Source organism: Pipistrellus kuhlii, unplaced genomic scaffold (genome assembly GCF_014108245.1).
Source record: "Pipistrellus kuhlii isolate mPipKuh1 unplaced genomic scaffold, mPipKuh1.p scaffold_m20_p_6, whole genome shotgun sequence".
NCBI lineage: Eukaryota > Metazoa > Chordata > Mammalia > Chiroptera > Vespertilionidae > Pipistrellus > Pipistrellus kuhlii.
Window position 1 is genome coordinate 31,727,557 of NW_023425562.1, and position 27,269 is coordinate 31,754,825.

Here is a 27,269-nt window from a genome sequence, read left to right on the forward strand (position 1 = left end):
CCTTTCTACATGGGGAGAAAGAGACAGAGAGATCTGGTGTCTCTTCTCATAAGGCCACTAATCCCATCATGGGCCACCACCCTCATGACCTCATCTGAACCTACTCCCCTCCCAAAGGCTCCATCTTCAAACACCATCACACTGGGAGTTGGGGCTTTACCATATGGATTTTGTGGGGACACAAACATTGAGTCCATAACTGGTACCCTTGGGTGCATATGGCCTAAACCAGATGCGATACATCCTGTCCCTCCTGTTAGTTAAACAGAATACATTTGAATTATTATAAAAGGGAGTGGGTATTCTTCATCTGTGAGTTTCCCCTGTTCTTGCAAATAGTCTTTAGCATGACCTTTGGGGACATCTTAAATCTTAAAAAATTAAAGTTTCTGGGGAGAGGAAAAAATAGGCGCTGCCTTGTAAGGAAGGTAAAGGTTAAAGTCTGTGGGACTTGGCGGGAAGTGAGCCTGTGGCCACAAAGGGAGCACAGCTCAGAGAAAATGACACAGCAGAAAAGGGCCGGCAGCCTTGCCAAGCAGTTTCCGCTGACATTCCAGAGGCCCAAGCAGCCCTTCTGGTTTCCTGGAATGCTTTCATTCAGTCGTCATGTGGTGGCTGAGGAAAATCCCTGCAGCACCCATGGGTGACCTGGAATAATACCTCCTCCGCCCCTGGAACAGATCCCCCTGGATGTGCACAGGGCGCTGGCATGCTCGGTGGCACAGCCAAGGACAAAGCGGCCAGTTGCATGCAGGCTCACTCAGGGGCAGGGTGTCTCACAGCCACCCTCGCAAAGGGACAGTTCACACCACGTCACCAGCACCCACTGTCTCCCAAAGGGGCTGTCAGACCAGAAGGCAGGGCCTAACGTCGGTCAGGCTCGTTCTCTATGTCACGAGAAAGGTGGAGCAGAGGCGCCTGGGGGAAGTCTGGTTTTCCCTCAGTGCTGGCATTTTACTCAGCTCATCGCAAATGCTGTCACTCACCCAGAAAGGTCCAAAATGCGCCTTACTTCCGCTGCTGGAGCGATGGGATGTGGCAGCAGCTGTCTGGGTGACATGGAGGCTGCCCAGGAGGCAGAGGAAAAGTACCAGGTCTGACCAGCCAGGCCAGGGAATGCAGGCAGCCAGGGGGAAGGAGAGCATCCTGGCTGAGGTCGGGCCATGCCTCCTACTGCCGGGAAAAGTCCCATCAGCTGGGCAGCACAGAGAAAGGCTCTCCTGGGAGGGGGGACTTACCCTGTCCACAGAGCCTTGAAGAACTTCAGCAAGAGATGTTATTAGCAGAACTTAACATGGGTTAAATGTGTTATTGGATCCCATATATCTATATATCTATCTCTATCTATTCCTCTATATATAAAGCCTGGAAATAGGAGACGGTGAATATCAAAGATGGTGTAAATAATAGCCATGAATTTCAGTTAATAATGCTAACTGCAATTAATGACAATTAGTAATAATATCACTAAGCATTTCCTTTCATCTGGGTCCTGTGCTAGGACCGGGACATGCATTATTTCACTTAACCTTTCAACAGCTCTGTCACAGAAGTGCAGTTAGCATGCCATTATAGATGGGGCACAGATTCAGAGACCACTCATCACTGATGTTTCTGTTTCTCTATCCTGCTCCCTCTCTGGAATCAATAAAAATATATTTAAAGAAAAAATAAAGTGTGACCTCGGCCTTTTGGTCTCAGGTTAGGCACAAGGGAAGGCAGAGAGGGTCAAGGAAAACTCCCAAAGGCTCCGTCTTCGTCTGCGTAAGCAAGCAGGAGCATGTTAGCTGATTCCCTGGAGGATTTTTGGCTCGATACATAATTCACAGCCAGTCACAGGAATCCCACCAAGTCAGGGCACACCCTGGACACAGAGGAAATAAAGAAGCAGACAGCGAGTGTTTGTGTTGGATGCCCTTTGCGAGGGCCATGTGAGAGCAAATGATTTCATTCTCGAGGCACGGCTCTGAGAGGGAAGTCAAACAGCCCACAAGTTGAAACAAATCAAACAGCCTTATCTTCCTCTTGATTCATGAGTTCCCTTTTCCTTCAAAGCCCTTTCGAGGCAGGACGCGGTGACTTGTCATTGTGAGAGTGAGTGCAAGGTCCTTCCTGGGACATGCGGCCCTGGTGACTTACAGGACCTGGAAGCTCTGACATTTTTCCTTGACAAACCTTTGTTCACTAACCAACACGGGCTTTAGATACATAAACGTAGAAACACACACACACACACACACACACACACACACACACACACTCACACTAAGTGCAATGAGCCAGTCACAAACAGGACACCCACACAAGGGACCTAGAGTCATTCAATTCATGAGACAGAACGGAGAATGTAATGCAAGAGGCTGGAGTCAGATTTGTGTGATTTGCCTGGAGATTGACTGCACAATAGTGTAACTGTACTTATTGAACTGTACATTTTAAAATAGTTAACACGATAAATTTTGTTCTGTATATTTTAGCACAGTTTAAACACACACACACACAGAGAGCATCTCTCCTCTTCTTATAGCCTCAGTGCTTCTCTGTCTTTGCACATGGCTAGCAGGGCTTGCTTACAGCATGGGGCCTCAGGACAACTGGACTGCTTCTGTGGTGGCTCAGGGCTCCAGGCAGGGAGTATGGTAGACATTGCATCACCTTTTTAGCCTCAGACGTCATGCAGTGTCGCTTCCTTCACACTCTCTTGGTCCCAGGCAAATCACACATTTCCCCGAGTTCAAGGAGAGGAGAATTAGACTCCACCTCTTGACAAGAAGTAGCGACATTCTAGAGCAGGCTTAGCAAACTGCTCTCCTGTGAAGTCTGGCTCACCTCTTCGAGACGGCCAGCCTGCTCATTTATATACGTCTCTGCCGCAGTGGCTGAGCTAAGTGTTTGGGACACAGATGGCCTGGTTCACAGAGTCTAAAATATGTATGGCTCTTGATAGAAAAGGTGGCTGGCCCCTATTCTACAAGAACATGTCATATGGAAGATATTGCTGCAATCGCCTTTGATCATTGCCATCTGCTACAGGCAGGGTACCAGCCTCTGAACTTGACTTTCAGCTCCGTATCTGTAAAATGGAATGAAGAGCATACACATGTAAAAAAACACTGAGTACAATTCCAGGCCTGTAACAGATAAAGTGTAAAATTCAGCTCTGCCCTGGCTGGTGTGGCTCAGTTGGTTGGGCGTCATCCCATGCATTAAAAGGTGCTGGTTCAATTCCGGGTCAAGGGCACATGCCTGGGCTACAGGCTGGATCCCCTGAAACCAGGAGACAGCCCATCCATGTTACCCTCTCACACAGATGTCTCGCTCTCCTTCTCCCTTCCTCTCTCTCTCTCAAAATCAATAAACTGGGTTGTTGTTGTTTTAAGTCAGTTCTTCCCTTCCTAGTCTTAATTATAATTTGGAGAGCCATGGAAATGTGTTTGCTATAACTATAGGTCTATCAGCAATATCAGAAATTCCCTGTTTCAGACGCTCCCTGGAATTAAGGCAGACTTTACAGAGACTGCCTTTTAAAATACATGCTTCGTACTTTGAAAGAAAGGAATGTTTCCAAGAATTCTTTTAAATATGCAATCCTCACCCCCACCCCTCAGTGCATTCCTTTGTCAGACTTGCTATATTTTTACTTTTCAAAGAGCAAATACCTAAGGGAATGAAAGTGATCTGGGAAAATTAGGACTGAGCAAGTGGGGAAGAGCAGGGTGGCGGCAAATCTCCGATTGCCGATAGCAAGACTGGAGACGTGTGACCTCCTCACAGCTGTGCTCAGGGCTGCTTCTGCCTCAGACAAAGCATTGAAAAATGTTTTCTTGGCTTCCCCTTCCCCTTTGCCTCCTTTTTCTATTGCCCAGACTTGCTATCTCTGCTCCAACCTCCTCCCACCTGCCAAGATCTCCTTGAGTCTTTTTTCTCTCCTCCCGTGGAATTTCCAAGGCCAATCCTCAAGAGATTGTTCACCTATGACCCGTCTTTCCTCCCCCTGGTCCCATCTCCCCACCATTCCCAGATTGAGGAGTAAGCTTCTGTTCAAGCAAACAGAGAGCTCTGAAAACAGGCACCTACTGTGCTAACATGACACCTTCCAGTCCCCGTTTCCTACCCATTTTCTCCAAACCCCTAAAACTGTCAGTTCTGCTTATGCGCCACTTAACAATTATAATATGTTCTGTCTCCTCTTCCAGTTCCATTAAGACTCCAGTGGCTTTTGAAATCTACTTAGCAGCAGTATTGGAAGAATTGGATTTTTAATGCAGCTATTTGTCAACTGATTACTTTCATGTCAAATATTATGAGTGTTTTGAGGGGCAGTTGGGAGGGGGGAGTTGGCAATTTGATTAGAGACCATCCCCTTTGGTTCAATTAATTTTTACAGCTTCTTTCCCCCTCCCGTGTAGCCCAAATTTGCAATTTTATGCAAATTTTGGGAAATAGTTTGTAGTACCCCCAGAGTCCCAACTCAGTATCAGCCAAAGGCCAAGTCAACTGATGCTGCTCCAGGAAGAATTGTGGTTTGGAAAAGGGACTCCACTGGCTCTGGAAGCAGAAACAGCCAGCACTGCTGCTGCTGGCGTGGGTCCTGCTGTCACAGTTGCACGGAGTTTACAAGGGGCTCTCCCACGGCCTCCCTCCTCGGTGTTCAGAGGCAGCCCTGGCCCAGCGGTGCGGAGGTCACACGTCTCCAGTCTGTCCTGCCATAGGCAACCGGCGGTGTGCGGCCGGGAACCCTGCTCTTCCCCACTCGCTAGGTCCCAGTTTCCCCAGACCCTTTCATTCTCCTGGGTCAGCCATTTTCAACCTTGTTCATCTCACGGCCCACATAAATGAATTACTAAAATTCTGCAGCACACCAAAAATATGTTATATTTTTGCCAATCTGACCCCCGAAAAAGTATAATTTTTAATCATTCCCACCGGATGGCTATTGTTGTGTTGGCTGTTGTCACTGTTTTATTGACAACTTTAAGGGAAAAGAGGTCAGGGCCCTGACTAAATAGTCAGGTATCGCATGTTTTAAAACTCTTGCAGCACGGCAGTTGAAAATCACCACATGTGTGGTAGAATCTGCCGTAGAGAATTGTTCAATCCAACAAGCACATAGAATCGGGAACAAAACTCTACCTCTGGTCACTGTGAGTACTGGAATAAACAAGACCAGAACAAGCCAGGTGTGATGAATTCTGTAATAAACATATGTAGGAGGTGCTAATGGAACCAAATTAAGTGAATCTTGATGAATGAACAGTTTTCCAAGCAAAGAAGGACACTTAGTATATAGAAAGACATCACATAGGTGCCTAGACCAGTGGTCGGCAAACGCATTAGTCAACAGAGCCAAATATCAACAGTACAACAATTGAAATTTCTTTTGAGAGCCAAATTTTTTAAACTTAAAAATTCTTCTAGCACCACTTCTTTAAAATAGACTCGCCCAAGCCATGGTATTTTGTGGAAGAACCACACTCAAAAGGCCAAAGAACCACATGTGGCTCGAGAGCTGCAGTTTGCTGACCACGGGCCTGGACAAACAAATAAGTAAGCAAATAAACAACATTTAAAAAATAACATCAAAGTGTCCTGGCCAGTGCGGCTCTGTTGATTGAGTGTCATCCTGTGCACCAAAAGGTCACCAAGTTCAATTCCCAATCAGGGCATATGCCCAGGTTGCAACCAATCCATGTTTCTCTCTCTCTCTAAAAAATTAATTAAAATATACATTAAAAAGCCAAAGTGACTTAACTGGTAGAGGCATTTATTTAAAAAAAAAAAAAAATAGCAAGCCATCGGAAGGGCAGCCAATGAATGTATCAAACCCAGCTCCTGCCATCTTTTCACCCGTGAAGATCAGTGTGGGTTTGTCTTGTCAGGCAAATGCTCCTTGTGGTCCCCAGACGTGTGGCAGCCCCACAGCTCCGAGGATCTCTTGCTGATGACAATGTCCTGAGGAAGAGAGGGATGTCCCAGACTGTGTCACTGTAAATGGGAGGTAATTCCCACCAGACTTCCCTTCTCGTCCCTTCGTCCTCCAGACCAATGAAGACTCAGGCTCCAAATCTAGGGAGGTTCTCCCCTCTCCCCAAAGTCATGGCTGCGTGGAAAAGTCGACAGCTTGGGGGTCCTCCTGTTGGCAAGCAGGGAGGTTATCAGAAAACAAACAACGGGTCCCACAGGCATAAAGGCATGGAAAGGATGGCATTCTCAAAAGGATAAGTCATTAGGTGTGAAAATGTCAGAAGAGGCAAATGAAATAGGCTGCAGCCACGTGGTGGAAGAGTTAGGTGCCAGTGTTTGTCTGTGTCTTATGGGTTCGTGTTCCTTAAGGGTTGAAGAGTGAAACATCAGACAATATGAAAAGCTTTTCATTATTCTTTTTTTTTTTTAATTAGGCAATCATAAAATTTTCTTCAAAAACAAAGTTAGCCCTGGCTGGTGTGGTTCAGTTGGCTGAGCATCGTCACATGCTAATGAGAGGCTGCCAGTTAAGATTCCCTAACTGGGCATATGCCCAGGTTGCAGGTTCAATCCCAAGAAAGGGGTGTGCAGAAGACAGCCAATCTATGTCTCTCTCTCATCAATATTTCTCTCTCTCCCTCCCTCTCCCTTCCTCTCACACTAATCTATACTAAGTCTATACTAATAAAAGGGTAATATGCTAATTAGGCCAAGTCAACAGGCCATGTTCCGAATGTCCAAATTCCTTCTGGACAAAGCCATGGTGGTGGGGGCCGAGGCAGAGACAGTTAGGGGCGAGATCAGGCTGGCAGGGGGTTAGGGGCAGTCAGACCGGCAGAGAAGAGCAGTTCAGGCTGGCACAGGAGGGCAGTTGGGGGCAACCAGGCCTGAAAGGAAAAGCCATTGGGGGCAAAGCAGGCAGGCAGGTGAGTGGTCGTGGATTGCGAGAGGGATGTCTGCACAGGGATAGGGCCTAAACCAGCAGTTGGACAACCCCCAAGGGGTCCCATATTTGAGAGGGTGCAGGCCAGGCTGTGGGACACCCCCGCCCGTGCACAAATTTCTTGCACCAGGCATCTAATATATACATACAAATGTTAAGTAGAGACAAATATACAGCAAAATATATGGTAAAAATAAAATTGAGTCAATTGTCATAGCATTGAAGACCTAATAGTATGTCTAATTTTTATTCTAATGTTTGTACCTTTTTATGATTACAGTGGGTAATATGTGTTCATTTTTCTAATTGGAAAAATCAGAGAAGCTTATAGAATAAAACAAAAGTCACCTATAAGCCCAACACTGGACTATAGCTATTTGATGTCAGAGTTGGTCCTCATATGCATAGTAGTTTTATATGGAGCCACAGTAGTAAGCGACTTTCTCTTTTCTTCATAAGAATGCACTTCAAAGTCCATTTCTTCTTATAATTTTCTGTCAAATTTTGTGTCTATCAAAGGCAAACTACTTCTGGTCTTTTTTAGAGGAGATAAAAGCAACAAATTAAACACTGGCTTAAGTTACAGGGTGCAACATACCACATCTTACATTAGGAGAAATAAAAGTAATATCACTGTTTTAGGGTTTTTTCTCCCAAAGGTGGGTGACTTTCTGCTTTACAGAGCAGGTCATCCAAACCCAAACTCTGTAACATAGTAAATGAGTAAAAGCAGGGCCTGACTTCTGGCAGAGGAAGAGTGGGAGGGGAAGGTTACATGAACTGAGGCCAAGTCTCTTCTTGGTGAGGCACAGCTTCACTGTGGTTCCAGGCCAAGGCACCAGGGCCTCAGCTCTCAGAGAGGTGTGTGGAAGTTTCTGTTGGCACCTTCAGGAAGGTTGTGCCTGCCCACTGTGCCTCCCCACTACCAGGGGTCAGGATGTACCAAACTCTAATTTTTTACTTCCAATTCTAAGAAGAAAATCTGAACATCTCCTCATTTAATAACAGAAAATAGCAAAATTGTTTTGAAAAGTGTTAGGACCTGCCTAGGCAGGAATCCATTCTGGGTGTTGGTTGTGGTTTTTTGTTTGTTTGTTTGTTTGTTTTTTAATATATTTTATTGTTTTTTTACAGAGAGGGAGAGGGACAGAGTTAGAAACATCAATGAGAGAGAAACATCGATCAGCTGCTTCCTGCACATCCCCCACTGGGAATGTGCCCGCAACCAAGGTACATGCCCTTGACCAGAATCGAACCTGGGACCTTTTAGTCCACAGGCAAAGCTCTATCCACTGAGCCAAACCAGTTTCGGCGGTTTGTTTGTTTTTTTTTGGTTTTTTTTTTAAGTTCCCTTTTATTTAATTTTGTGATTGTTTTTTCCACAAATTTAGTGGCACTGCTAGTTTCTGGGAAAAGTTATGTGTGTGTTTTTGTTTGCAGCGTGTAGTTAAAAATCTATAGAAAGGCTAAGAATATCCTGCCACTGAAAAACTGTGTAACCTTGGGAAATATCAGTTAGCCTTTCTGGTCCTGAAAAGTAGAAAGCTCAAGCCAGGGGTTCAGAGTGGCAGACTGGAGGAGAGTTTAGAAATCACTGAGTTCGGTCCCCTTTGCACGCGGATGACCTGAGATTCAGAGAGAGTGAGGGACCAAAGTCCAACCGCTTTCTCCATAATTGTATTATTTTGATTTCTAACAGTTCAGCAAATTTTAAAATTGATTAGGTTGTGTTTGAAAAAGCAAGTGACCAGGAGATACTGAGGTGTATGATAATAAAAACAAACGCTTAGAGAAATAGAGATAAGATACTGTATGATGGTTATTCAAATTTATAGAGAGAAAGGAAATGAAAACTGTGTAAACTGTGGACCACTCACTGCACAACACTTACCCAACAAACATTTACTGAAGGCTCATTTGGAGCTTCAAGTCTAGTAGGGAATTGAGAAGATAATTGCCATGTAGTACGTGCTCCGTCAAATAAAAGTGCAGTATTCTAATGAGGTCCAGTAGAGGCATTTGGAAGGACAATCCAGAAGTCTGCCTGGAAGAGGGGACACCTAAGCTGATACTTGAAGGAGAAAGAGGAAGAAAGAACTTACTCCATTTGCAAAGGCCGGGGAGCTAAAAGTAAAAGTGGGCAGGAAGATGTAGAGTTCTGAGACCAGGAAGGTGAACAGGAAGCAAGTTATTCAGAATCTCTGAAGCCTTAGATTTGAGACTTTACCCTGAGGGTAGATCTGTCAGCTAGAGAGTGACAGGGTCTGTTTCGTATCTCCAACTCCTGCTTTAAGTGTGTACAACCGTGTGGAAGCAGGACAAGACAGACCCAGGGAGACCAATTAGGAAAGTATCGCTCAAAACATTTTGACAGACAAACAACAGAATGCACACACTTCTGGACACACACACACACACACACACACACTGAAACACGCTTTACAGAACAATTCTTTGTGAGGTGCATCTATTTCACTCTTCGAATGGTGCACCTCAATTATTCCAGGACCCACTAATAAGTCACAACTAGCAGTTTGAGAAACTTGGAGTTAGGAAGTCTCTGTGATCCTCCAGCGGGGAGATAATAGGACTTAAGGAAGCAGAAAGGTGGATAGAAGCATGCGGAATGATCCCAGAGGGATTTAAGAGCTAGGAGAGAAAGAACCAAAGAAAGTAGAGATACTGCTCAGAATTTTGGCTTAAATTCTGGACAAAGGGGTCATTTGCCGAGATGGGGAACATTAACCAAAAGATCTATTAGGAGGTCAAAGACACTGAGCATTTGAGAAATGCCCATTTTTGGTAAACACAAATGTATCCCTTAATTTGTGGCAATTTGGGGAGGGGGGGGGGGTCACCTAAAAACTACATTATATAACTCCAGGAAGTGTTCAAGCTTGTCTACCAGAGGAAACAAACTGGTGGAGATGGGAAGGACGAAATCCTTATGGACAGGTGTGGGCTCTAAGGTCAAGACTGAAAATTCTCCTTGGGAGGGACAGGAAAGCTATAAATCCCGAGAAACAGCCCAGATCAAAGACTCACCTGGGACCGAGCTCTGCCTGCTCTGGGGCTTTTGGGAGGCTGAGTATAGGGTGGGTATTTTGGCTTTTGGTTTACTAGCATGCTGGCAGGAGTTGGCTTCCTAGCACACAGTATTGGCATCAGATTTGGAACCCCCAATCACTTGTTGCAGGGACGTAACAGACAGTGCTTATGCACTCCTTATATAAAAATGGAAATCCATTAACTTTATACTTCACGCACGCCCTCCGACAGCACTGGGTCAAAGGGAGTTTTTTCCCCTTCCTCTGTTCAGAGCCTCCACAGTGCCCATCCTGCTCCTTCTAAATCCTTTCTTTTACAAAACAATAGGGAGTGCTGGTAGCCCATCGCTGGTAGAAGATTTGGAACAATGGGTGTTTCTGAGCCGGCGTTATTGAAATGGTCTTGTCTGTGTCCTGGGGGAGATTGTAAATGAGATGTCAACAGGAGCTCTTTTGTGCGGACGGCATTCAGCCCAGAGAGAGGAATTTCCTTACTGCGCTAGTATTTAAAGCAGATTTGTTGCTGCTTTGGCAAAAACTTTTTCTCCCGCCGCCTGAACTCTCGGCCCGGAATGAGTCACCCGGTGGGGCTGTGACTTCCTTCCCCGCTTAGCAAAGCTCAGCGTCCGTCATTTACATTTAGAAGGAAAGCTCCTAAGCTGCTTTCTTGGATTTTCATCAGCCTGAGCTTCTTCTCTAGACCGTCACGTGAGGCTGAGCTGTCAGCAGCCCGGTCCCCCCGGGGAGAGGGCAGCCGGCCGGGCTGTTTTTCTCACTCCCTGCAAAACTTCTGACTGTTTTGTTCACTTTTTTTTTTTTTTTTTAAATCCAGAGAGAGAGAGTGTGGGACAAACACAGTTTTCCTGCGTTAAGCCTCTTTCCTTTTTTTCTCCCTCCCTCGCCCTTTTTTGGTAAATGGCAAGCCATCTCAGTGTGCTCTAATTACCGCGGGCTGCGGCTGGCTTCATTCCCTCCTCAGAAGATAAGGCAACTGTTTTTTATTACTTCTCAGCCAGGTGCTGCGGGGTGACAAGACTTGCCTGTATCTGGAGACCTGACAAGGTTATCGGCAACGGCCAACAGGCTGGACCTTTGAGCAGCGGCCATCCCTGCTCCCCTTCCTGCTGACCCAGTTCCCCACCCTCCACCGGCGGTTCCTGTTGATTCCTAGTCTAGTCTTTCCGCATTCCTGCACTTAAGCAGTCCTGGCACAGCCACGGTTAGGAACTGTGTAAATCACAATCATGACCCAGCCCCAAACCATGAGCATAAATTTCCAACCTCAGCCCCAAGCATGCAACACAGGATATTCGAGCATAGGCTGACTTGGTACATTTGCAGCGATTTCTTTTTCAAAGAGGTGAGCCTTAAAATCTTTCACCTCTGGCAGCAAAAATCCAACATAATCACATTGTATTGCCATTCTATGGTTCCTTTTGGAAAGTAGAATGCCACCCATACCAGGAGACAGTGCCTGGCTTGCTTTAGGAAATAAAAATTGCTAGCGCTCAATGGATTTATATCTGCATGTTCACTAACATATCATGGTAAGCCCATCAGTTGATTCTTTAATTCGGGCTGTAGGTGTGTTTTGAAAGTGACTTTCACACTGTGTGTACTAGGTAACGCGTTAATGAATGAAGAGTGCCACTGCACATAAACTTCTAGGGGAGTGTCCTGAGCTCCGTCAGATTAGTGCATGGGCCACCCTCCTGTCACCGCAAATTACAGTGGCCAAGGCCAAGGAAAGAATGCTGGTTTATGGACTGCGCTGTCAAGTCAGACTATAGCTTGAGGATAGGGAATAAGAATGAGGAAGAGATTGATGGAAAGGATGTGTTAAAACACACCCACACAACCTTGCAAATATGAAGTGTTTATAAGGACACATCACACTACCCCCACTCTCTAATTTGTATACAGAGGGGTCCACCTTGTGGGAAGAGGCCAGTTAAAATCCCCTGCCAGTGCTCTATTACCATTATAACAAAAACCATAGTGGATGTTTCTGATAGTGATAAACCAATAAACATCCAAAACTCCAATGAGATCAAGGAAAGAGAGGCAAGTGAGAAGGATTGTAAGATCTGATCTTAGATCCCTCTTTTCCTTAAAGCTATAGAAACCTTGCCCACCCACAATGCCAAGTCCGGTACCATCTGCTACCCTCTGTGTGGGCTTGGCTGGGACAGGGCTCCATCCAGGCCCAGAGCTGCCTCTGAAGGAAGCCCTGGGAGGGAACTGCTCCAAGGCATCTGAAGGGCTAGGCAGACATTATTCCTTCACCTGCACTTCTGAAAGCCATTGCCCCAAACCTCACCCTGGAGCTACTTGCAGCGTGAATGTCCTCCTGCCTCCTGCAGACACCAGTTGGCAATTGGCGACCGCTGCTCCAAAGGTTTCCTTAAACCAGCCGTCACCAACCTTTCGGACCTCACGAACCACCAGTGGTCCATGGACCACCCATTGGCGACCGTGGACTTAGAGTAGGCAATTAAGGGGTGCTCCCCCAGACCCTCCTGGTGTGTCATGTATATTAGCTTTCTACAGCCCCAGAAGTTCTGAAATTCAAGCACATCAGACCCAAAGATATCTGGTAATGCCTTGGGACTCAGACACTGCTCTCACAAACGTTCAAAGGTGATCTTAAGAGGCTTAGATGGGAAGAACCCAGTTCCAACCAGACTCCACCCTGGAGAACAGGGACAACCAAACTCTCCAGCTTCCTTATGGCGTGGGGAATTGGGACTGTGGAGACAACTGGTTTATTAAATTCAGGGGATGAGGATGATGGTGGGAGGTAGGCAGAGTGAATCGATACAAACTTTAGTGCTGGCCACACCAGTGTCCTGGGTTATTTTTATTTAATTTTTGGCAAATGATAAAAGCCCAGCTGTAAAGGGGAATTTTCAGTGCAGCCTGTAAGTGGCCCTTTGCCCTCACACTGTGATCGTGCGCGGACTGACCTCGTGATGCGGACAGAGAGCCCCACGCGCACCTGGTCAGGTTCTTCTCCGGATCTGTGCCATCGGTCGCTGACACAGTTGGATAACGAGGTGTCATTTCAAAGTGCTGATTCTGTTGCTTGAGAGGCAGTAAAGGGCTGAGCAAACAGTTTCCCACAGGCTAACCCAGAGAGTTTTTTCCTGTTTTAACTTTGAAAAGATGGGTTCCAGGGAGGAAAGAGGAAAGGAGTAGGATGAATAATTAACTGCCTGACTGCCCAGACCAGGGCCTCCTGTGGCCTCCCACAGCCCAGCTCTCCAGACCCAGGTAATTATTCCTCATCAGGCTGAAACCAACAGGAAGGAATGGTGGATGCATTTTCTTTCTTCTTTACTTCCCCTCACATCCTGTTTTCCCAGGTTTGGGGAGTTGAGTTTGCCTTGTGCAAAAACTTCTGTTCCAGGTCCAGCCCTCCCTCCCCGCCCTCTGTCCACAGGGCAGCAGCAGGGGGCTGGCTTAGGCCTGCCTTCTTTTCAAAGCCCGGAGAGCTTGCTAGGGAGCAGGGGTTACAGATAAATCCAGCCTGAAGCTTTAGTTTGGACTTAGCCTAGCTGGACTCTCATTCGATATGACCTACCCTGGAGTGTACACAGGTCACTCTGTCTGCTTGTCTATCTCACCTTCTCGCGGGAGACAGGTTGGCAACATATGCTCAATGCCTTGTTCGCATCTAGAACCAACCGCTACCCCATATAGCCTCGGAGCAGGTACACTTGAGTTCTATTTTGTTTACTAGACACACAGCTATTGTACATGGCAGGAGAGTCCTGTTCATCTATATGATTCCACTCCAGGTTTTTTCTTGTATCCCAGGCTCCAGGTCCCATTGTGCAGGTAGTAGAAATTCTCAAGAAAAAAGACCAAAGGCAAAGAAAGTTCCCTGGCTCTCAGATGCTCATCTTGTGCAAGCAGAAAGAGCACAGAATAAGTCACAGAATAATGAAAAGTGAAAGGAACTGAGGAGAAGGGCGCTGGAGTGGGCAGTTAGCATCAGGGACCCCTCATATAGCCATCTGCTCAGTGCCTACAAAGCCAACCAGAGAGGATAGAGAAAATTAGGTGGATAACCCATTCCGCTGATAATAGATTGATTTTTCCCATACTAACTCCATGTCAAAGACTGGCCAGCCACAATTGCATTTGGCCAATGGCAAAAGAGAAGTGGGCATTGGTGACAGGAGGTTATATTGCAACATCCAAGATCACTGAGAACAGCTTTGGTGAGTGTTCACTTTACTTGAGTCCTGGTGACCTCCATGTTGGTCACTTTTTCTTCTTGCCAAGAAGTCTCTTTGCATTCCTATTCATTCCTTCTTGTAACAGGTATTTCCCACACATGGTATTACTATTGTTACGTCAGGGAACCATTAATGTTACAGAAAACCGGAGACGAACAAAGCAACCTTTAGAGTAGGGGTGTCGAACTCAATCAGAGAAGGGGCCAAAATCTAAAATCCAGCCTAAATCGCGGGCCGAATGGTTTACTGAACAGTCATAAACTGTCATTGTGATGGAAATGCAGCGGAGTGCAGTGATGACAGCGCGGTGCGGGCCACATTGCAAGGCCTGGCGGGACGGATTTGGCCCGCGGGCCTTGTGTTTGACACATGTGCTTTAGAGAGATGGAGTTTCATTTATTATTATTATTATTATTATTACTAAGCGCAGGCCCAGAGGAAAATGTCTCTCAAATTCGGGGCCCCAACATGGAGGAACTTTCCCTATTTATATGTTTTTACCTTCTTTGTCTCCCAAATATGGGGTGTTTCTGGCCCCTTTTGTAAATTCTTAAAGAGTCGTATGTGCTGGGGCCTTGAGACCTCAACTAAAGGCCTGGCCTGGTGCCAGCACTGATAACTTCGTCTGGGGAAGGTTTAATGGCCTCTCTGAAGTGGGAGTAGTCTTATTTTCCTTATTATTTAAGCAAGCAAGCATTTATAGAAGCCAAAATAGCAGGGTTATAATTTCAAACAGCAGTTTTTATATATTAATAAGATGGATGCTTCACTATGTTGTCTAAAACAGACAACTCTTACATCCTTAGTTAACTCCTTTCTCTCACGGGGTGGGGGGAAATTCACATAAGAGAATATGGGAGAGTATTTCTGAGAAGTGACATCTGAGAAGAATGAAAGCTTGTTGATGAGAAGCTTAAAAGAAAAACGTCCTTCCCTGCTCCGGCACTCTCCTTACCCCATCCTCCTAGGCATGCTGTCTCTCAACAAAACTTGGTCTACTCTCACCTGAGGAGTTGGTACACCAGCTGCCCAAACAGGAAACCTTACATAATTCGGTAACCCTGACCTTGGGCCCTGGATCTTCCCCTCCTGTAAACAGTCCATTCAACCCAGGAAGGCCTGCAGACCTTGCTGTGACAAACTCTGAAAGACACATCGTGTTACAAACATGGGGGGGGGGGGGGGGGAATCCCTAAAGCCTAGAGGAAGTGACATATCTGATTCAGTGGTAGAAATCACTTCATCCAGTAATGGAACAAATGGAAATTCAATCCCAGCAGATGCTACTGCCAGCGCAGTCACTTGTGCGCCTGGATGACTCAATAGCACCTGTTGGGAAGGCCGGGAAAATGAGCCGTGAAAGAGACTACTGGAAGCAACAGCCCTGCCTTGCAGATTAGTAAGCCCCGTGTTCTCAACATCCTGACTTCAACATGCGTGCCTCGCTCTCAGAGGCTGTGACTCACCCTAGCTCCTGGGCAAATGATTCTTACTCAGAGCCCTGGGTTCTTCATCTTCAGTATGCAATTCTAGCCAAATGTCTACTTTCAAGATGTTCCTTTGAAATGACGGATTTCAGGCAACAACTGGTTTTGCATATGGTAACCCTCAATTTCTAATACTATTTAACTTGTTGCCAAACTTCATTAAAAGTCCACATTACAAGTTTGAGGCCTGGGCCCGTGGATCTGGGCCTTCTAAAACGACTTTCCTCCAAACAGCGTTTAACTTCCTTTAATTTAGTTAATTAATGGAACTTTTGAAGAGAACGGTTCCTTTGATCTGAGCCTCTTTCTTAGTTTCCAGTTAACATTTCCAGAGAGGGAGAAAGAACGGCTGCCCTTGCAACTGGCCGGAACCACCAGTAACTCACAGCTGTGGTCCAGCCTCCAAATCGGAGCCTTGCAGAGGAAGGAGGACCTGCGGGAGGGGACTGGTGGAAAGCAGCAGCACCCTGGGCATTTTTGTGGGTGTTTGCCCCACACAGAGATAAAAGAACTACGGTGAGGCTGCGAGGCCTGCTCTCTGGGAGGCTGGGCCTACAGTCTGGAAATCCGAAGTAATCCTTGCGAATAGACAAATGGGGAAGCCAGCCAAGTGAATTACAAATGCTTCTGCCAGAGAGAAAGGCTTTCTGCAGTCGACATACAAATTTGGATAAAAATGGAAAATGTGTGCCTCACCCAGCAGGAATCCTCACTGCCATCCATCAAACCAAATGGCTACAGCAGTTCTTGCTTTTCAACTTTCCATCTTAACAAAAAAATGTTACACTGGCTACTGCTTAAAAAAAATAAAAAAAAAAAAAAAAAAAAAAAAAAAAAAAGGCCTGGCTAGCATGGCTCAGTGGTTGAGTGAACCAGGAAGTCATGTTTTGATTCCCAGTCAGGGCACATGCCGGATTGCAGGTTTGATCCCCAGTGTGGGCATGGAGGAGGCAGCCTATCAATGATTCATCATGGATGTCTCTCTCTCTCTCTCTCTCTCTCTCTCTCTCTCTCTCTCTCTCTGAAATCAATAAAATAAAAAAAAATTTAATTCTGCAACATCAACCCAGAGATCTTACCTTGCAGCGAGAAATTTTTGTTAAGGCAATAAATTAAAAAGCAAGACATTCTGAGTCTTGACTTCCACTCTTCATGTTTTTTTGGAAGACAAGTCCTGCAAAGATGTCCACCCCTTTCTACTGCGTGACTTACCTCAGAGGAGAGCTGGAGATGTCATGCAACATCAGGGATGTCCCAGGCTTGGCCACCAGGGGACACTAGAGAGTACGGGTGCCAGTCCCAAAGTACTTTGTTTTCTCAGACTTTTGGTTGGGAGGGAAGGGGGTGGCGGTTGGGGTGGGGTTGGTGCGGGAGACACAGCTGACTTGCAAAACATCCTTTTTTTCTCTCTCTCTGAAATGATGCCACTTGCCATTTTACAAAGCCAAGGTTGCCACGTTACCTGTTGCCAGGTTCCCGAGAGTGCTTGGGGAAAATGTGGGCGAGAAAGGTACAGCACAAAGTCCTCCAGCCGGGTGGCTTTCAAGCTGTGTTGACGGCAGGCGCTGACATTCGGAGAGCAGCTGCGAGGACTGCCTGAGCCTTGTTTGATTGTGGTTGCAACAGAGGAGTGGCTACGCCTTGTGCCTGGGGCTCTTTTTTCCCTTTTTTTTTTTTTTTTTTTTTTAATGACTAACTTTCTGATCCCTCCCTCTCTGGATTTTGGTACAGTACAGGCACTGTGAGCAACAGGCTCACCTCAGGAAGCCCACGTTTTGTAGCAACTTGTTAAAACAACTTGAGAGCCTTAAAAAAAAAAAAAAAAAAGTGACTGAAACAAACCTTTCCATTCTCCCTTCTGAGAACAATGTTGTGTTTGATCAGCCTCAGAGCCCTGCTCCCTGAAAGGTCTGTTCTCCCCACAAGAAACGGCTGCTATCAGCTGAACAGATCTCTGAGCCAGACATGCCCGGGCTTGGGGCATTTGTCTGGCATTAGGAAGTGTCTGGAATACTAGTAACTACCAACTGGCAAGTCTTACGACTACAAGAGTTATTACACCGCCCCTCCCTCTCTGTCCACATGCCCTCTCCTCCCCCTACACGCTCACACAAGCGTGCTTTTTTTTTCTGCTTCCATGGAGAAAAGGTTAGCTAGGCTTTGTGGTTTCCGTGGAGGATGACTTGAGTGGAAATCGTTCTCATAGCTACGTCCCTTGAGCCAAAACTAACCTGGAGAGAAGGCTAGGGGAAGCCCGCGCCCCCCACGCCTCAGCCCTCTGCCTTCTCACCGTGACGCCGGCAGGGCAGCGGCCACTGACCGCCACGGTTTGGGTGGCCGGTACATGCTATGCTGCAAATATTTTGAAACACGGGAGTGACTTTTTCCATGTGTATTTGTGTGTGTGTGTGTGTGTGTGTGTGTGTGTAAGTTCTCCCTTTTTTTGCAGTGTTTTTTAAAGTTGTCACTTGATACACCCTGTTGACCACTCCAAATTCATTCATTCTCCAAACCTTTGACAGGTTCCTGCAGGGCACAAAGGATTTTGCCAGGAGCAGTTTCCTGGCAGTTTTTGATGGAAGGCCCTAGGCTTCACTGGACCAGGTGTTGAAATGGGTAGCTTAATAGCGGGATGAACACAGGTGGTTTGGGTGAAGGAAAAGAGACGTGATTTGGAGCCCTCGGTATGCTGATTGTATCACTTAGTAGCTGCATAACTTAGCCTGCTCTGGGCCTCAGTCTTACCATCAAACAAATGGGGGCAGTGAGACCTTGCTCTGTCACCAGGCCATGTCTGTTGAATTTTTAGCACAGTGAGTGTTCGAGTACAGATCACTCTGGGTGCTGAGGTGGATCTAATGGCCCACAAAGGGGCATGGAGAATTCTCCGTCCCATCGTCTTTGTTTACACCTGGACTTGTGCTTTTATCCTGAGAAGGCCTCAGGCCAGACTACTGATTGGCATCAGGTGGGGAAGTCCGGCCTGTGTAGTAAACCACCACAGCGGGCCACACCCTCCACAATTCACTGTAAGGCCAGCACTTGTGGGCCTGCTGACTGGAAGCAGCAGCAGTGAACTTCTTTGTTAGCCGTTCTGTCCTCATACAGAATAGTTTACAGCCAACCACTAACATGATAACAATGACAATGAGGGGATTTGTGGTCTCTCCTCTGGCATGGTACCTGTGCTTTGAGAGGTCTGGAAAAATGGAAATGACTTTGTTTTTGCAAAGGCAAATGTATTAGGTATGTTATCCTAGATGCAAAAAGACAACACACAGGCTTACGTAAAGTGAAGATTGACCTTTGTCAGGGAAAATTCTAGCCTAGGACATGACTAAACTGCTTTTAGTTAAGAAGTTTTAATTTCAGACCATCTTATGTGGTTTCTTTAGGTTTCTGGGACTGTAAGGCCTTCACACAGGCCTTTCCTGAGCTTGTCATGTTGAGTATCCTCTTTCCATACACATTATAAGTAAGCAACTTGCTGACATTAAATCCACAATCCTGTAATTGTGCAGTGAACTCTTTAGGTCCCAAGTTTAGATCCTTCCACATTTCCCTTGGCTTTTTTTTTTTTTTTTTTTTTTTTTTTTTACATTATTTTGCTTTCTAAAGTTCCCTGCAGTTTCAAGTTACTTCTCTAATGCGTCCTTAATCTCACGTGCACTACCTCTGCCCTACCCACTGGATTTTAAATGTTTCCTCTCACTATCCAGATGCTTCTCAAACAATTAGTGACAGACCAGTTTGTTTGTTTGTTTGATGTCCAATCTGTTGCAGAACAAACAATACTTTGGTAAAATGCAATGAAAATGAATTACTAGGAAAATGAAATTTAAAAGAAACAAAGGCACACAAAAACAAGAGCAGAATCAACTGACAAACTACTCTGTAGAATTGTTAGAAAAGTTCCTAAAAGCTTACTTTCAATTTTCATGGTGTATCTCACCATGCACTCATCAAATAGTTTATGAATCGACACCTATCTGTGGACCACGTTTTAAACAGAACCTCTGTGCATAGAGATGTGCTGGCTCTCCATGGGACAACTATTAATTTACTGTATAGCATCTGCCAATTTCCATGGTGTAAACACTCATATCAAGTTCAGTTTCAACCTGTTAATGAAATGTCACTGAACACAGACTTGGGAAGAGATGTGCACAATAAACTCTTATGGGCTTGTTCTTGTGTTCAAAAACTTTCTAAAATTTAGTAATCAAGAACTGCTAAAGAATTCTTCAACATGGCTTTATAGTATCTGACCTATTAGCTTAGAAGTAAGAACCCATTTTTAAGAAGATACAGAAAGTGGTTTTGATCCTACACATGCTTTATGTGTGCTGTTGTTTTTTAAAAATATATATTTTTATTAATTTCAGAGAGGAAGGGAGAGGGACAAGAACATCAATGATAGAGAATCATTGACTGGCTGCCTCCTGCATGCCCCCACCTCCCACTGGGGATAGAGCCCGAAACCTGGGCATGTGCCCTTGACCGGAATCGAACCAGGTACCCTTCAGTCCGCAGGCCAATGCTCGATCCACTGAGCAAAACCAGCTAAGGCTCTTTTTTCTTTCTTTCTTTTTTTTTTTTTTTTTTTTACAATATACAAAATAAGTCTATTTACCAGGTTGTAGATACAAAATAATTAGCCATTTACATGCAATAAACATTAATATTTTAAGAAAAACAATTTTAAATATATTACATGCAATAACCATTAATATTTCAAAAAATATTTTAAATATAATATTACCAAAACTGTACTAACATAGTATAATATCACAAAAGTTGTAGAAAATATTAAAAATTTGCAAATATCAGGATTACTTTTATTATTTTCTAAAATATTTTTGTTCATCAGTTTATGTTGTTCATTATATTCCACAAATGAGTGAGATCATGTGATATTTATCTTTCTCCAACTGGCTTATTTCACCTAGCATAATGCTCTCCAGGTCTATCCATGCTGTTGCAAATGGTAAGAGTTCCTTCTTTTTTACAGCAGCATAGTATTCCATTGTGTAGATGTATAATACCACAGTTTTTTAACACCTTCCTCTACTATACTCTTCCTGTCACTCAGACCTCAGTGGATTCTAAGTAACTTGTGGTATTGAATCATGAGAATAGAATGAGAAAAACAAAAACTTAGGAGAGAAGAAGGGTTTGGGGCTTAGTCTGAAAAGCTAGGAGAGAGTGATGCTGGGAAAAATTGGGGGATTTAGTTGTTTGAATTTCTAGAGCAACCTTGAATGCAAAAGATTTGGGGCACCAGAAAGAAGGGAATTGTGAGAATTGTGAGTTGCGTGTTGGATCTTCTTTCTCCTACTTCAAAAGGCAGTCTTGGAGATTTGAACTCCTAATACCTATTTGATGACTGACAGATGGTCTTTGACTCTGACTCCTGGGGTAGCATTGTGCCAAGCTCCACACCACAGTAAAACCTCATCACAAAGCCCCTGGCATAAAAGCACAGCCGTTGAGTCCTGTCCTCTATGCACCTCCCTTATTCTAAGTGGGACAATCTTAAGGTCTTACTTCCTCCAGATACTGGGGCTGGACCAGCCTGTTAGGAAAGACATGTCCCCAGATTTCTCTCTCTCCAATCTAACCTTAGTGGACTTGTGGCATTGCTGCTGCTCTCTAGAAGCCCCCATTGATCAAACTACTGTGGGGCCTAAAAAATATATGAATACTTTTTTCTTCCACCTTCTAAGGTCTTTTAGCTGGGCTAACAATCAAATTAACAGAGATGGAATAACAGGAGAAAATCAAAGTTTTAATACATGCGAATGGAGAATTCACATAGGCATGAAAGACCATGAGGCAGGATTGGGTGTATAATACATTTCTGAACCAAGGAGAAAGAGGAGGGGGCCACAGGGGACCAGATGTCAGAAGTGAGAATGGGTGATTTGCAGGTAATTGAGGAAGAGTGGAAACATACAGAACGGGAAAATTCTTGCTGGGCAACTCAAAAACAATGGGGTATCTAGCTGAGAGGCTTGGAATCTTCCTGCTAGGGTGAAGATTCTTAAGGTGATTAAGCCAAGGCTGTTTTTCCAAAGCAGGTTTCTCTGTCTGAATCTCTTGGGTAGGAAAGGGGGAGGGCAAAGGTTCTTTCTGAGTTTTTTGTTTCTTAATAAACAACATAAGATCAATATTCCTCAAAGCAGTTATTCGGTGACAGAAGATTGGTTCCCTTCAGCACCCAGAGTTATCCCTATGGATATCGAAGAGGAGCTGACAACAGCCCTCCAGATGCCACCAAGTTGCAATGGGCCCTAGCGAGTGTCTCCAAACCCAGTCATTACCTTGTTACTCATGTGTCCCTCCACCTCCATGTCACACTCATCACATCAGGGCAGAATTTTTACTGTACATCACAGCAAAGAAAACGACTCTGTATGTGTCTGCTTTGTCCAGTTTTGACCGTCCACGTTAAAAGAGAAAGTTGGGGTAGTTAACCACAAGCAGTAAATCATCGAAAAGATCAGACATTTGATGTTGGAATGTGGCATGGAGTTTCTTTGAAACATGAGTGGACAAATGTCCTGGGAATCCATTTTTAAGAGCATAATGAGTTCACATTGTAAAGATTTGTTTTAGGGAACGTAATAAAGTGATCTAATCTCATTTGGTTCCAATAGACAGATTCTATCCTCATTAGGGTCACTCCTCCTCTCACCCACACTGGTCTTCAGATGAACAGCCAAGACTTAGCATGACCCTAAGCAGGGTTATCCTGTTCAGACCTTCCTAGGGAACACACGGTAGTGACAGTGCATGGGACTACAGTGGGTAAGGTGGAATGTTGACAATGCTCAGGCTTGTGTTACGTGGCTGGAAGCTTCACTGTGGCCCGCGGGAGAACCTGAGACCAGACTGGTTCTGCTCCTGGCTCTGCACCTGAAGGCACTGTGAGTCTCCCCTGGACACATTGCCTCTCAGGACTGCTGGTTGTTGAGCTCTGTTCTCATGTAAAGCTGTATGTTTTATGCAATATTCTCACATGGAAGGTTTCCCTGGGGTGAGCCTTCCCAGGTAACTGAGAGGTGACATATGTATTGTTCACATTACCCTCCCCCTTTCCGCAAGAGCACATATGATATTGTAATGTAACATCTCTGTGTGTGTGTTTTCCTTCAACTCTCAGGCAATCCCTGGGAAGTAGCCAAACATCTCTGTCCCTGTGGTTTTACGGTTAAGGAAGTCACTCTGAATCACAGGGCAGTCGAGCATCAGGACAATAATAGGGTCTTCCCACTTATTGGTCATTATTGGACGCTTCCTCTGAGTGGCCTTGGGAAGCATCCTATGTTTTGAAGTGAATGTTTCCTTCTGCATGATGGCCCCAGTGCCAGTTAGAGCCAGAGGCAAGGAGGTGGGTTGTGTGGTGGGGACCTGCGACTTGATATAACAGTAGGGACGCTAGCTGAGAGAAAAAGGCATGGATGGGGTGGGGGTGGCTGCAGGGGTGGGGAGAAAGTGATGGAAATACAATAGTTTTAAAGGGACTAAACAAAAGTTTTTAGAAAGCTGATCAAGAAATCTTTCTTTACTGGCAGGGAGTTCCCATTTTGGACACTTAACTCATTTTGATCTGCATTTTCCTGTATCGTGCTACACAAATGGAAAGCTGAAAGCCAGTGTGTAAAGCTTCTTCAAGGCCCTCAGCTGGGTCAATTAGATGGTTAGAGAGAGGGCTGGAGCCTGTTTCAGCTGGAGCCTCAGGAGGACCTCAGCTAACTCACCAGGTCCACAGACACCTCACTGCGCAGGTGCAGGCCCTGAGGTGATCAAGTCGCCCTGAAGGACAGCACATCAGGGAGTGGGCTCAAACAGACACACAGAGCTGATTTAGAAACTAGTGTGTACATTTATTTTACAATTAAAGGAGACTTTGGTGCAGTGTATTACCTCTCAATAGGTAGTTCTGCTCAGAAACAACAACCAAAAAATTCACAACAAAAGTTCATGTAATTCTATCCAGAAAGAGAGAGACAGAAAGGAGATAGAGAGAGAGAAGGGAAGGGAAGGGAAGGGAAGGGAAGGGAAGGGAAGGGAAGGGAAGGAAGGGAAGGGAAGGGAAGGGAAGGGAAGGAAGGGAAGGGAGGGAAGGGAAGGAAGGAAGGGAAGGGAAGGGAGGGGAGGGGAGGGGAGGGGAGGGGAGGGGAGGGAGGGGAGGGGAGGGGAGAGGAGAAGAGAAGAGAAGAGAAGAGAAGAGAAGAGAAGAGACTAATGTTGATAAAAGCAATTTGCAGGAACCTATGATAATATGCTATATATCCCCCAACCCCTACCCAGACACCTCATACTGTTCTTAGGATTTTACATGCTTACAATCTCTATGCTTTCCTTCTTTTCCCAATGTTTATTATCAACCATCAGAATCTTCTTTAACAGGTTACTTGGTTTAATATTACTTATATTTAATATTTTCCTGAGAAGGTAGAGACTACCTGGCCTTATCCATGTGCATATATTATTTCTCAGGGTGCACTGTTGCCTGAGAAGATTTCTACAGATGGCTAATCATGTCTACTTTATGTTGACTGATATTAATTTCCATTTCAGAAACTTCCATCTCCGAGGTTGGTGTTTTTTGGGCTTTTGACCCCTCAGTTTTGTGGGGGTGTCACCTTATGAAAGGCCCTAAGGGCCCAACCAGGAATCTCACTTAGTTTGTCAATGGACTTGTGTTCTTGTTAAGTGTCTTAGTGTGTTTCATGTGCCCTAATTTCCAATGGATGTCAGTTACAATATCAGAAATTAAGACCCATGCAGAAATCACAGTGTCTTTGTTTTCACTGTCTTCCAGTGTCATCTTGCATTACAACATATAAGAAGACACCACCTCCAGTCCCACCCAGAACTACCACGAAACCTTTCATTTCTATCACAGCCCAGAGTAGCACAGAGTCTGCCCAGGATGCCTACATGGACGGACAGGGCCAGCGAGGAGATATTATCAGCCAGTCTGGACTGAGCAACTCCACGGAGAGCCTGGACAGTATGAAGGCTCTGACAGCCGCCATCGAAGCCGCCAATGCCCAGATCCACGGCCCTGCCAGTCAACACATGGGCAACAACCCTGCCACCATCACTACCACGACCACCATAGCAACCATCACTACAGAGGACAGGAAGAAGGATCACTTTAAGAAAAATCGATGCCTGTCAATTGGGATACAGGTAACAGCCTCCCTTTTCTACCTTTGAATTAGGAACCCAAAACTAAGAAATGTAACTTATGTTTTCCCAGATTTGCGGTCTTGTCATTTTGGATGACAGCTATGCCTAGGACCAGATTTTCAAGTTATTGGCTCTGGAATCCCTAAATTGTTAAGCATGATGAAACAAAATTATGATATTAGATTATGTCTATAGATATGAACAGCTATTGTTTTTGTTCTTTAAACTGAATGCGTGACTCAAACTCTAGGGTAATTAAACAAACATGAACACAGTCAAACACAAAGGGCCTCAATTCCTAATGCACATATTGATTCTCAACAAAGGAGTGGACATCCAAGAATAACCTGTGTTCTCGGGTTGTGTTACAGTATGTTCAACACCCTTGAGCAACCAGATGAGAACAAAAATGTGAGTCCCTCCTCATAGATATGGGAGAGAGGGAGAGCACGACCGAAGAGCCTGATGGTGTGGAAAGCAGTTACTCACATCACAGCATCCAGAGGAAAGAATGCACAGCAGTTTCAGCGTAATCGTTGGCCATTTAGTCAAGCATCTCATAGAAATGGTAGAAAACTCATCAGGGCTATCAGTTCAGCTCACTAGTTTTTGCTCCTCAAAGATAACATCAAACTAATTCTTGTTTTTCCCACCTGTTGAGTGTGGCTTTCCCTTTTATCAATGGAGAAGAATCATTCTTTCCCCCCGGTTTTGTTGTGCAGGTGCCCTTTGAATAATAACTTCCTGACGTGGTGTCCAATAAATCTATCCACACTGAACCTTCACTAGGGCGCAGCTAAAGGCCAGGTGCGGGATACATTTTTCACAACAATGATGTATTTTCACAGTCCATTCTGCAGAGTCCACTTTTAAAGGGTAATTAAACTTTCTCTAATAATGATGAGTCAAATGCTTTTTATAACTTGCAGGTTACCATAACGCGAGTTGTCAAATTTCCTAAAAGAACTCCTAGCCCTGATGCTTGGAATTAAATGGCACAGCAGGAGGCATGGGCCCAAAGCCAGCCTCCACCACCATGCCCTCCACATCTTCTTAGAGGCTAATTGCCCTCGGAACACCGAAGGATTTGGACTAGGGAAGAGCAGAGGTCAGTCCTCTGTGGCATCCTAGGCAAATTACTTCATCTTCCTGAGCCTGTTTCCTCCTCTCTCCCTCATAGGATTATTTTGAAAATGAAGTTTCCTAAATTGAGCAACCTATGGGGGTATAGAGTTTCAATATAAGATGATGAAAAAATTAGAGAGATCTAATTTGGTGGTGATGTCAGCACAACAATATGAATGTACTTAATACCCCTGGAACTGTACATTTTTTAAATGGAAACTCTAAAAAAAATTATTGATTTCAGAGAGAAAGAGAGAGGGAGAGAGAAATAGAAACATCAATGATGATAATCATCAATTGGTTGCCTCCTGCACGCTCCCTACTGGGGATCGAGGCCGTAACGCAGGCATGTGCCCTGACAGGGAATCTAACCATGACTCTTTGGTTCATAGTCGACACTCAACCACCAAGCCACAAAAATATTTATTGGCTTATTAGATTGCTATATATAAAGTACCTATTCATATCCTTTGCTAGTTTTGTTTGTTTGTTTGTTTAAATATATTTTATTGATTTTGTACAGAGAGGAAGGGTGAGAGATAGAGAGCTAGAAACATCCATGAGAGAGAGTCATCGATCAGCTGCCTCTTGCACACCCCCTACTGGGGATGTGCCTGCAACCAAGGTACATGCCCCTGACCGGAATCGAACTCGGGTCCCTTCAGTCCCCAAGCCGACGCTCTATCCATTGAGCCAAACCGGTCTCGGCTGTTTGTTTGTTTTTATCTATTAAGTTGTGTTTTATTTTATTTGTGGGATCTCTTTATATCTTTGGACCCTTAATAACCCTTTCTTGGTTGTATATACAGTAAATATTTTCTCTCATTTATCATTTATCTTTTAAATTTTGTCCTTCATTGTAGAGAAGCTTAAATTACTATATGGTCAATCTAGCTTTTAGTTTAGAAAGGCTTCCTCTACTCTGAGTATATTTTTAGAGTTCTCTTGTATTTACTTTTATCCTGTCATATTTAATTTTTTTGTATTTTTTTGTTGTTGTTAATCCTCACCTGAGGATATTTTTTCCATTGCATTTTAGAGAGAGTGGAAGGGAGGGGAAGACACACAGAGAGAAACATTGATGTGAGAGAGACACATTGATTGATTGCCTTCCACAAGAGCCCCGACATAGATTGGGATTGGAGCCTGCAACCGAGGTATGTGCCCAACCAAAATTGAACCCATGACCTTTCAGTCTGTGGGCCAACATTCTAATCACTGAGCAAAACCTGCTAGAACTTCATGCTTAATTTTT

The 27,269-nt window shown here is 44.9% G+C and overlaps 1 protein-coding gene and 1 long non-coding RNA gene across 14 annotated transcripts in view; one reads left to right on the forward strand and one right to left on the reverse strand.

The window, feature by feature from the left end:
- Nucleotides 1-27,269, forward strand: part of DLGAP1 (DLG associated protein 1) — a 572,027-nt gene that overhangs the window by 504,525 nt on the left and 40,233 nt on the right. For 9 of the 12 annotated variants that reach the window (XM_045574247.1, XM_036418490.2, XM_036418491.2 and 6 more), the window contains one exon: nucleotides 24,516-24,889. In XM_045574247.1, the coding sequence (XP_045430203.1) occupies nucleotides 24,516-24,889 (374 nt within the window). The remainder of the gene's footprint in view (nucleotides 1-24,515; nucleotides 24,890-27,269) is intronic. The other 3 variants (XM_036418494.2, XM_036418496.2, XM_036418505.2) reach the window with 1 other exon arrangement.
- LOC118707734 lies at nucleotides 30-17,916 on the reverse strand. 2 transcript variants are annotated; one of them, XR_006740243.1, is made up of 4 exons: nucleotides 17,148-17,916; nucleotides 13,694-13,984; nucleotides 870-1,065; nucleotides 32-253 (listed from the first exon to the last, which is right to left on the reverse strand). It is a non-coding gene; the product is annotated as an uncharacterized LOC118707734 (long non-coding RNA). The 2 variants fall into 2 exon arrangements; XR_004984377.2 differs by having other exon boundaries at nucleotides 30-1,065; nucleotides 17,148-17,909.